This window comes from Oncorhynchus keta, chromosome 15 (assembly GCF_023373465.1).
Source record: "Oncorhynchus keta strain PuntledgeMale-10-30-2019 chromosome 15, Oket_V2, whole genome shotgun sequence".
NCBI lineage: Eukaryota > Metazoa > Chordata > Actinopteri > Salmoniformes > Salmonidae > Oncorhynchus > Oncorhynchus keta.
In genome coordinates this window covers 14,621,158-14,633,471 of record NC_068435.1, presented here as the reverse complement: position 1 = coordinate 14,633,471, position 12,314 = coordinate 14,621,158, and the positions used below count along the sequence as shown (strand labels likewise).

Genomic DNA, 12,314 nt, shown 5'->3' with positions numbered 1-12,314 from the left:
CATGTTCCTGCATGGGCTGGAGGACCGGATCCAGAAGGAGATTTATGTTCTGGACCTTCCCAGGAGTTTAAATGGACTAGTGGAACTAGCCTTGAGGGTCGACGCTCGTCTGAGTCGTATTGGCCGCCGAGCATGCCCTAACAGACCATATAACGACACGGAGGGCGGGCATGCCAGCGGCGGGAACACGGCCAGTTCAGCCTCCGCTCACGAACCCATGCAGCTGGGGAGAGCTCGCCTCTCCCGGGAAGAGAGGGAGAGGCGGAGATCCCAAGGACTCTGTCTCTACTGTGGTAGAGCGGGCCACTTTATCCACTCCTGCCCGGTAAAAGATCAGGCCCGGTAGTAAACATGAGGCTACTATCGGGTGGTGTCACCACAGAGAAGACCTCATCATCTACTCTCCTCCCGGTAAGACTAAGATGGGCCACCCACACGCACGACACCCAAGCCTTACTGGACTCAGGAGCAGAGGGTAATTTCATGGACTTCAAGCTCGCTCACAAACTCCAGATCCCTATCACCTCACTCACGCACAAGATATCCGTCAACGCTCTCAATGGTCAAGAACTCCCCAACATTTCTCACACCACTGAACCTATCACACTCATCACTTCTGGCAATCACACTGAGACACTATCATTTCTACTCATGGACTCACCCCTTGCACCATTAGTTCTCGGCCACCCTTGGCTCACCCAACACAACCCCAGAGTTGACTGGGGTCTTAACTCTATATCCATGTGGAGTAACAAGTGTCTTGAGTCCTGTTTAGTGTCTGCCTGTTCGTCTGTGACAATACAGAGGCGGATGCAAGATGCAAGCAACGATGGTTTAATGACTACAGTTTACAACAGCAACAGGACAGACAGACTGTACTCAGACGGAATCCGACCCAGGGACTAGGGCGCATCTTCCAATGATAGCGTGCTGAGAAATCCAGGGGAGTGTGTCCGGATGGGTAGGAAGGAGCACAGCAGATAATCCACACAAGGGCGGCGAGAGAAGAGCACAGACACACGACACAACCTCAGGGAAGTAACAACGATCTGACAACAAGAAACACTGGTTACAGAACATATAAAGGGAAGATAAGTGTTTCCAGCTGGAGCAGACAATCAGGCCGAGATTGGGAACCACGCCCACACAAACACGGGAGAGAGAGAGAGAGAGAGAGAGAGAGAAAGAGAGGCAGTGGATTCATGAACCGTGACAATCTTTCCCTCCAGCAGTATAATAATACTGTAACTCATCTTTCCCTCCAGCAGTATAATAATACCATAACTCATCTTTCCCTCCATCCATCAGTACAATAATACTGTAACTCATCTTTCCCTCCATCCATCAGTATAATAATACCGTAACTCATCTTTCCCTCCATTCATCAGTACAATAATACTGTAACTCATCTTTCCCTCCATCCATCAGTATAATAATACTGTAACTCATCTCTCCCTCCAGCATTCCAATAATACTGTAACTCATCTCTCCCTCCATCCATCAGTATAATAATACTGTAACTCATCTCTCCCTCCATCCATCAGTACAATAATACTGTAACTTATCTTTCCCTCCAGCAGTACAATAATACTGTAACTCATCTTTCCCTCCACCCATCAGTATAATAATACCGTAACTCATCTTTCCCTCCATTCATCAGTACAATAATACTGTAACTCATCTTTCCTCCATCCATCAGTATAATAATACTGTAACTCATCTTTCCCTCCAGCAGTATAATAATACTGTAACTCATCTCTCCCTCCATCCATTAGTATAATAATACCATAAATCACCTCTCCCTCCATCTATCAGTGTAATAATACCATAACTCATCTCTCCCTTCAGCAGTACAATAATACCGTAACTCATCTTTCCCTCCAGCAGTACAATAATACTGTAACTCATCTTTCCCTCCAGCAGTATAATAATTCCATAACTCATCTCTCCCTCCATTCATCAGTATAATAATACCGTAACTCATCTTTCCCTCCATTCATCAGTATAATAATACCGTAACTCATCTTTCCCTCCATCCATCAGTATAATAATACCATAACTCATCTTTCCCTCCATTCATCAGTATAATAATACTGTAACTCATCTCTCCCTCCAGCATTCCAATAATACTGTAACTCATCTCTCCCTCCATCCATCAGTATAATAATACTGTAACTCATCTCTCCCTCCATCCATCAGTACAATAATACTGTAACTCATCTTTCCCTCCAGCAGTATAATAATTCCATAACTCATCTCTCCCTCCATTCATCAGTATAATAATACTGTAACTCATCTTTCCCTCCAGCATTCCAATAATACTGTAACTCATCTCTCCCTCCATCTATCAGTGTAATAATACCATAACTCATCTCTCCCTTCAGCAGTACAATAATACCGTAACTCATCTTTCCCTCCAGCAGTACAATAATACTGTAACTCATCTTTCCCTCCAGCAGTATAATAATACCATAACTCATCTCTCCCTCCATTCATCAGTATAATAATACCATAACTCACCTCTCCCTCCATCCATCAGTATAATAATACCATAACTCATCTTTCCCTCCATTCATCAGTACAATAATACTGTAACTCATCTCTCCCTCAATTCATCAGTACAATAACAATCAGTACAATAACTCATCTCTCCCTCCAGCAGTACAATAATACTGTAACTCATCTCTCCCTCCATCCATCCATCAGTATAATAATACTGTAACTCATCTCTCCCTCCATCCATCAGTACAATAATACTGTAACTCATCTTTCCCTCCAGCAGTATAATAATTCCATAACTCATCTCTCCCTCCATTCATCAGTATAATAATACCGTAACTCATCTTTCCCTCCATTCATCAGTATAATAATACCGTAACTCATCTTTCCCTCCATCCATCAGTATAATAATACCATAACTCATCTTTCCCTCCATTCATCAGTATAATAATACTGTAACTCATCTCTCCCTCCAGCATTCCAATAATACTGTAACTCATCTCTCCCTCCATCCATCAGTATAATAATACTGTAACTCATCTTTCCCTCCATCCATCAGTATAATAATACCGTAACTCATCTTTCCCTCCATCCATCAGTATAATAATACTGTAACTCATCTTTCCCTCCAGCAGTATAATAATACTGTAACTCATCTCTCCCTCCATCCATCAGTATAATAATACCATAAATCACCTCTCCCTCCATCTATCAGTGTAATAATACCATAACTCATCTCTCCCTTCAGCAGTACAATAATACCGTAACTCATCTTTCCCTCCAGCAGTACAATAATACTGTAACTCATCTTTCCCTCCAGCAGTATAATAATTCCATAACTCATCTCTCCCTCCATTCATCAGTATAATAATACCATAACTAATCTCTCCCTCCATCCATCAGTATAATAATACCGTAACTCATCTTTCCCTCCATTCATCAGTATAATAATACCGTAACTCATCTTTCCCTCCATCCATCAGTATAATAATACCATAACTCATCTTTCCCTCCATTCATCAGTACAATAATACTGTAACTCATCTCTCCCTCCATTCATCAGTATAATAATACCATAACTCATCTTTCCCTCCATCCATCCATCAGTACAATAATACTGTAACTCATCTTTCCCGCCATCCATCAGTATAATAATACCGTAACTCATCTTTCCCTCCAGCAGTATAATAATACTGTAACTCATCTTTCCCTCCATCCATCAGTATAATAATACTGTAACTCATCTGTCCCTCCATTCATCAGTATAATAATACCGTAACTCATCTTTCCCTCCATCCATCAGTATAATAATACCATAAATCACCTCTCCCTCCATCTATCAGTGTAATAATACCATAACTCACCTCTCCCTCCATCCATCAGTATAATAATACCGTAACTCATCTTTCCCTCCATCCATCAGTATAATAATACCATAACTCATCTTTCCCTCCATTCATCAGTACAATAATACTGTAACTCATCTCTCCCTCCATTCATCAGTACAATAACAATCAGTACAGAGCGTCTGCTAAATGACTTAAATGTAAATGTAAATGTACAATAACTCATCTCTCCCTCCAGCAGTACAATAATACTGTAACTCATCTCTCCCTCCATCCATCCATCAGTATAATAATACTGTAACTCATCTTTCCCTCCATTCATCAGTATAATAATACCGTAACTCATCTTTCCTTCCATCCATCAGTATAATAATACTGTAACTCATCTTTCCCTCCATTCATCAGTATAATAATACCGTAACTCATCTTTCCCTCCATCCATCAGTATAATAATACTGTAACTCATCTTTCCCTCCATCCATCAGTATAATACTGTAACTCATCTTTCCCTCCATCCATCAGTATAATAATACTGTAACTCATCTTTCCCTCCATTCATCAGTACAATAATACCGTAACTCATCTCTCCCTCCAGCAGTATAATAATACCGTAACTCATCTTTCCCTCCATCCATCAGTACAATATTACTGTAACACATCTCTCCATCCATCAGTATAATAATACCGTAACTCATCTTTCCCTCCATTCATCAGTACAATAATACTGTAACTCATCTTTCCCTCCATCCATCAGTATAATAATACTGTAACTCATCTCTCCCTCCAGCATTCCAATAATACTGTAACTCATCTCTCCCTCCATCCATCAGTATAATAATACTGTAACTCATCTCTCCCTCCATCCATCAGTACAATAATACTGTAACTTATCTTTCCCTCCAGCAGTACAATAATACTGTAACTCATCTTTCCCTCCACCCATCAGTATAATAATACCGTAACTCATCTTTCCCTCCATTCATCAGTACAATAATACTGTAACTCATCTTTCCCTCCATCCATCAGTATAATAATACTGTAACTCATCTTTCCCTCCAGCAGTATAATAATACTGTAACTCATCTCTCCCTCCATCCATTAGTATAATAATACCATAAATCACCTCTCCCTCCATCTATCAGTGTAATAATACCATAACTCATCTCTCCCTTCAGCAGTACAATAATACCGTAACTCATCTTTCCCTCCAGCAGTACAATAATACTGTAACTCATCTTTCCCTCCAGCAGTATAATAATTCCATAACTCATCTCTCCCTCCATTCATCAGTATAATAATACCGTAACTCATCTTTCCCTCCATTCATCAGTATAATAATACCGTAACTCATCTTTCCCTCCATCCATCAGTATAATAATACCATAACTCATCTTTCCCTCCATTCATCAGTATAATAATACTGTAACTCATCTCTCCCTCCAGCATTCCAATAATACTGTAACTCATCTCTCCCTCCATCCATCAGTATAATAATACTGTAACTCATCTCTCCCTCCATCCATCAGTACAATAATACTGTAACTCATCTTTCCCTCCAGCAGTATAATAATTCCATAACTCATCTCTCCCTCCATTCATCAGTATAATAATACCGTAACTCATCTTTCCCTCCATTCATCAGTATAATAATACCGTAACTCATCTTTCCCTCCATCCATCAGTATAATAATACCATAACTCATCTTTCCCTCCATTCATCAGTATAATAATACTGTAACTCATCTCTCCCTCCAGCATTCCAATAATACTGTAACTCATCTCTCCCTCCATCCATCAGTATAATAATACTGTAACTCATCTTTCCCTCCATCCATCAGTATAATAATACTGTAACTCATCTTTCCCTCCATCCATCAGTATAATAATACCGTAACTCATCTTTCCCTCCATCCATCAGTATAATAATACTGTAACTCATCTTTCCCTCCAGCAGTATAATAATACTGTAACTCATCTCTCCCTCCATCCATCAGTATAATAATACCATAAATCACCTCTCCCTCCATCTATCAGTGTAATAATACCATAACTCATCTCTCCTTCAGCAGTACAATAATACCGTAACTCATCTTTCCCTCCAGCAGAACAATAATACTGTAACTCATCTTTCCCTCCAGCAGTATAATAATTCCATAACTCATCTCTCCCTCCATTCATCAGTATAATAATACCATAACTAATCTCTCCCTCCATCCATCAGTATAATAATACCGTAACTCATCTTTCCCTCCATTCATCAGTATAATAATACCGTAACTCATCTTTCCCTCCATCCATCAGTATAATAATACCATAACTCATCTTTCCCTCCATTCATCAGTACAATAATACCGTAACTCATCTCTCCCTCCAGCAGTATAATAATACCGTAACTCATCTTTCCCTCCATCCATCAGTACAATATTACTGTAACACATCTCTCCATCCATCAGTATAATAATACCGTAACTCATCTTTCCCTCCATTCATCAGTACAATAATACTGTAACTCATCTTTCCCTCCATCCATCAGTATAATAATACTGTAACTCATCTCTCCCTCCAGCATTCCAATAATACTGTAACTCATCTCTCCCTCCAGCATTCCAATAATACTGTAACTCATCTCTCCCTCCATCCATCAGTATAATAATACTGTAACTCATCTCTCCCTCCATCCATCAGTACAATAATACTGTAACTTATCTTTCCCTCCAGCAGTACAATAATACTGTAACTCATCTTTCCCTCCACCCATCAGTATAATAATACCGTAACTCATCTTTCCCTCCATTCATCAGTACAATAATACTGTAACTCATCTTTCCCTCCATCCATCAGTATAATAATACTGTAACTCATCTTTCCCTCCAGCAGTATAATAATACTGTAACTCATCTCTCCCTCCATCCATTAGTATAATAATACCATAAATCACCTCTCCCTCCATCTATCAGTGTAATAATACCATAACTCATCTCTCCCTTCAGCAGTACAATAATACCGTAACTCATCTTTCCCTCCAGCAGTACAATAATACTGTAATTCATCTTTCCCTCCAGCAGTATAATAATTCCATAACTCATCTCTCCCTCCATTCATCAGTATAATAATACCGTAACTCATCTTTCCCTCCATTCATCAGTATAATAATACCGTAACTCATCTTTCCCTCCATCCATCAGTATAATAATACCATAACTCATCTTTCCCTCCATTCATCAGTATAATAATACTGTAACTCATCTCTCCCTCCAGCATTCCAATAATACTGTAACTCATCTCTCCCTCCATCCATCAGTATAATAATACTGTAACTCATCTCTCCCTCCATCCATCAGTACAATAATACTGTAACTCATCTTTCCCTCCAGCAGTATAATAATTCCATAACTCATCTCTCCCTCCATTCATCAGTATAATAATACCGTAACTCATCTTTCCCTCCATTCATCAGTATAATAATACCGTAACTCATCTTTCCCTCCATTCATCAGTATAATAATACTGTAACTCATCTCTCCCTCCAGCATTCCAATAATACTGTAACTCATCTCTCCCTCCATCCATCAGTATAATAATACTGTAACTCATCTTTCCCTCCATCCATCAGTATAATAATACTGTAACTCATCTTTCCCTCCATCCATCAGTATAATAATACCGTAACTCATCTTTCCCTCCATCCATCAGTATAATAATACTGTAACTCATCTTTCCCTCCAGCAGTATAATAATACTGTAACTCATCTCTCCCTCCATCCATCAGTATAATAATACCATAAATCACCTCTCCCTCCATCTATCAGTGTAATAATACCATAACTCATCTCTCCCTTCAGCAGTACAATAATACCGTAACTCATCTTTCCCTCCAGCAGTACAATAATACTGTAACTCATCTTTCCCTCCAGCAGTATAATAATTCCATAACTCATCTCTCCCTCCATTCATCAGTATAATAATACCATAACTAATCTCTCCCTCCATCCATCAGTATAATAATACCGTAACTCATCTTTCCCTCCATTCATCAGTATAATAATACCGTAACTCATCTTTCCCTCCATCCATCAGTATAATAATACCATAACTCATCTTTCCCTCCATTCATCAGTACAATAATACTGTAACTCATCTCTCCCGCCATCCATCAGTATAATACCGTAACTCATCTTTCCCTCCAGCAGTATAATAATACTGTAACTCATCTTTCCCTCCATCCATCAGTATAATAATACTGTAACTCATCTTTCCCTCCATCCATCAGTATAATAATACTGTAACTCATCTTTCCCTCCATTCATCAGTATAATAATACCGTAACTCATCTTTCCCTCCATCCATCAGTATAATAATACCATAAATCACCTCTCCCTCCATCTATCAGTGTAATAATACCATAACTCATCTCTCCCTTCAGCAGTACAATAATACCGTAACTCATCTTTCCCTCCAGCAGTACAATAATACTGTAACTCATCTTTCCCTCCAGCAGTATATTAATACCATAACTCATCTCTCCCTCCATTCATCAGTATAATAATACCATAACTCACCTCTCCCTCCATCCATCAGTATAATAATACCGTAACTCATCTTTCCCTCCATCCATCAGTATAATAATACCATAACTCATCTTTCCCTCCATTCATCAGTACAATAATACTGTAACTCATCTCTCCCTCCATTCATCAGTACAATAACAATCAGTACAATAACTCATCTCTCCCTCCAGCAGTACAATAATACTGTAACTCATCTCTCCCTCCATCCATCCATCAGTATAATAATACTGTAACTCATCTTTCCCTCCATTCATCAGTATAATAATACCGTAACTCATCTTTCCTTCCATCCATCAGTATAATAATACTGTAACTCATCTTTCCCTCCATTCATCAGTATAATAATACCGTAACTCATCTTTCCCTCCATCCATCAGTATAATAATACTGTAACTCATCTTTCCCTCCATCCATCAGTATAATACTGTAACTCATCTTTCCCTCCATTCATCAGTACAATAATACCGTAACTCATCTCTCCCTCCAGCAGTATAATAATACCGTAACTCATCTTTCCCTCCATCCATCAGTACAATAATACTGTAACACATCTCTCCATCCATCAGTATAATAATACCGTAACTCATCTTTCCCTCCAGCAGTATAATAATACCGTAACTCATCTCTCCCTCTCTCATACCTTCCTAAGAATCCTCCTTCCCATGTAGTTGTGCTTTTAGCAGGTCTAACCTGTCACTCAAAAACTCCACCTGTAGAGACAAAACATGAGGTGATAGTCAACAGCCCTTCACATTTATCACTATACCAGAATGGAGAGTATGTGGTTTCCAGGGCCAACAACAACTCCAAATGAGTGTAATGTGGCCTTTATGATGTCTGTCTCAGTCTTTAACCTCTTTCTCTGGTCCAGTCTGCTGTAGGGACTGACCCTTTTTGTCTATCTCCAGGGTATTGTCTCTGATGACCACGTCCAACTGGCCCAGCTGAGGAAGAGGAGGGAGACACACACAGAGAGAGAAAGGCCTTATTTCTTATAATTCCATCCATTAAGACTTTGGCCATTCAAATTAAATATACTATGGCGTGCCACACAGTTAATGTTGCCTCACACACACACACGGTGGATCTGAAGGCATGTTATGTGGAGCTGGGGAACCTACCCAGAAGCACCGGCACAACTGTGAAATCACACACGCGCACTCAAGATCTCATCTGATCACATCTGTGTAAAGGGCATTTTGTTTCACACACACGAGGGAATCAAAGGAAAACTACTTGCAACTGTAATGCAGAGATGTTGTGTGCGTTTGAGATTAACTGCGTCGCAGTCTGAGTCACTGATCAACAAATCACCTTGCATCCTAAATAACTAGTCCGTGTGTAATCTCAGTTAACCCATAACAAAAAATCTCACGCAATTTGGTCAGATGTTCATGTTTAGGTAGTTCTGTCCAGGAGAGATTAATCAGTGTGTGACCCAGATAAGTGATTCTGATCCCCTCAGACAGCCTGTACTCAGTCACAGAACGTAGTCTTTTTGACGCCTTTAGTTTAACTTCAATACTACTGCATCCATGCCTGAGGGGAGGAGTTACAGCACAGTAGCTGTTCAATAGGATTTTACAGATCATCAGGTGTTGCTGTAGTTGTCATTATGTTTGAATGAGAGACGATCCACGTGTATACATGTCAAAGATTCACAATAATCCCCATGACATACACCCGGTTAGAGCGTGCCCTTTGACAGTTGGTGACACTGTCAACTTATCAAGTCATGTTGGCTGGGGGACAACTGTGTATTTGACAAAGATGTTTACCAAAGATGAAGTGGCTGGTTGGTATCAAACAGAGGGTATTAACTCCATACCAGACAGACAAGAGTGATATTGTATTTGGAATGGAGAACAGGACGTACAATGTAATATCCTGTTCTGTGTCTCTATGTACACAAAGAGATCATGTGTATCAAATGATTTATGACTCATCACGGGTGCTTGATATCCGTGTGTGTGTGTGTGTGTGTGTGTGTGTCCAAAGCAACTGCTCTTTGTTCTCCGCACTGCGACAAAGCCTCAAAAGAATACACAATTTATACATTCTAAAAACAATACATTATGAAATATATAATACAAATAGAATGATCCATATAATGAATGACAGAGACCAACTCAGCCTGCCACTGTATAGTACAGTTAGCCTCCTCCTCTTGAAACGGAGGCTTTCCCTTGATGATGATGATGATCACGTCAGGATTCAGTGTAAATAGGAGCTACGTTTTCAGCATTGCACCTAATTCTCAACAAATAAGTTATGCACAGTATGTAATATGTACTTTTAAAAATAGTATATACATATTACACATATCATATTTCCTTTTTTATGTGGTAAAATGTCACAGTAAAAAGACAAACAAGGTCATCCAAAATCAATGATTATTAAATCTGACCAAAGAATGTTTTAATTTTGTTAAAACCAAAACAAAACGCAGGACTTTGGATCCAGTCTTCCCAAATCGGTCTGTCAACGAAGTTGCAGACACAAATCCACAGCGCTCGGCAGGTCAGCGGTTGCCATGGTTACACTGTCCATAGACAGCACGTGTTACTTCCGGTGTGCTGGCAGCGCTTCTTCAATGAAATGTGTAATGAAATAGGTTTTTAGAAATGAAATACCTTCACCTTCAAATTGCCATGCAGTCATTTTATTACATTTTCCCCTGACCATACTTGGGGAGGGGGACTTTTGTCTGTTTGGAGATGATTTTGTTTAAGAAGCATTTCCTAAAGGTTTGAGGGGAAACCTGTCTTCTTCAATGAAGCAACAAATGGAGACCACCGGTCATGGGGTGTGTGTGTGTGTGTGTGTGTGTGTGTGTGTGTGTGTGTGTGTGTGTGTGTGTGTGTGTGTGTGTGTGTGTGGCGGTTGGCAGAGAGGCTCACCTGAGCTCGGCGGACAGTTTCTCCAATGAAATCGGTCTTTCATCTGCGCCAAGCTGCGTGGCCTGTAACAGGTCTCTCAGCTCCTGTAGTTTCTCTAGGGTGTCGTGCATCTCATCGCGCACCTCCTGTAGCTGTCCCTCCAGATCCTTCACATGCTGCACAGAGGTCCGCCTGTCCTCCTCACAGCAGTGGAGCTTCTCCTCCAAGTCCACAACTGAAGGGGGGAGGAGAAGGGGAGGAGAAGGGGAGGAGAAGGGGAAGAGAAGGGGAAGAGAAGGGGAAGAGAAGGGGAAGAGAAGGGGAAGAGAAGGGGAAGAGAAGGGGAAGAGAAGGGGAGGAGAAGGGGAGGAGAAGGGGAAGAGAAGGGGAGGAGAAGGGGAAGAGAAGGGGAGGAGAAGGGGAGGAGAAGGGGAAGAGAAGGGGAGGAGAAGGGGAAGAGAAGGGGAGGAGAAGGGGAGGAGAAGGGGAAGAGAAGGGGAGGAGAAGGGGAAGAGAAGGGGAAGAGAAGGGGAAGAGAAGGGGAGGAGAAGGGGAGGAGAAGGGGAGGAGAAGGGGAAGAGAAGGGGAAGAGAAGGGGAAGAGAAGGGGAGGAGAAGGGGAAGAGAAGGGGAGGAGAAGGGGAGGAGAAGGGGAAGAGAAGGGGAGAAGGGGAAGAGAAGGGGGGGAGAGGGTTTCCACAATGAACGTTCTTTGTTCAGTTCAGTTCTAGAATCACAGAAGTCTAAAGGAAATGGGCCCTAATGAATGAAGAAATGAAGAAAAAAGGAAGGATCTAAAATACCCCCCTCCTACCCGTGTCGTTCTTCTCCTCCAGTAGGCCCTGGGTCTTCTGCAGGGTCGCCTCCACGTAGCTGAGCTGGGAGGAATTCATACTGGTGTCTCTCCGCAACCTCTGCAGCTCCTGCTCCATGGATGACAGCTCCCCACGACACGTATTTATCTCAGACGACAGCTGACTGGAATACACACACGTTAGTAGGCATATCCTCACAGATCAAATC

The 12,314-nt window shown here is 40.9% G+C and overlaps 1 protein-coding gene across 2 annotated transcripts in view; it reads right to left on the bottom strand.

The window, feature by feature from the left end:
• Positions 1–12,314, bottom strand: part of LOC127907595 (coiled-coil domain-containing protein 18-like) — a 33,899-nt gene that overhangs the window by 19,853 nt on the left and 1,732 nt on the right. The window contains exons 2-4 of one of the 2 annotated variants that reach the window (XM_052463463.1): positions 12,106–12,269; positions 11,314–11,527; positions 10,795–11,001 (exon numbers count right to left, since the gene is read on the bottom strand). In XM_052463463.1, coding sequence (XP_052319423.1) covers positions 10,935–11,001; positions 11,314–11,527; positions 12,106–12,269 — 445 coding nt within the window. In that variant the 3' untranslated portion in view covers positions 10,795–10,934. Of the gene's footprint in view, positions 1–10,794; positions 11,002–11,313; positions 11,528–12,105; positions 12,270–12,314 lie in introns of those variants that run through there. The other variant, XM_052463461.1, reaches the window with a different exon arrangement.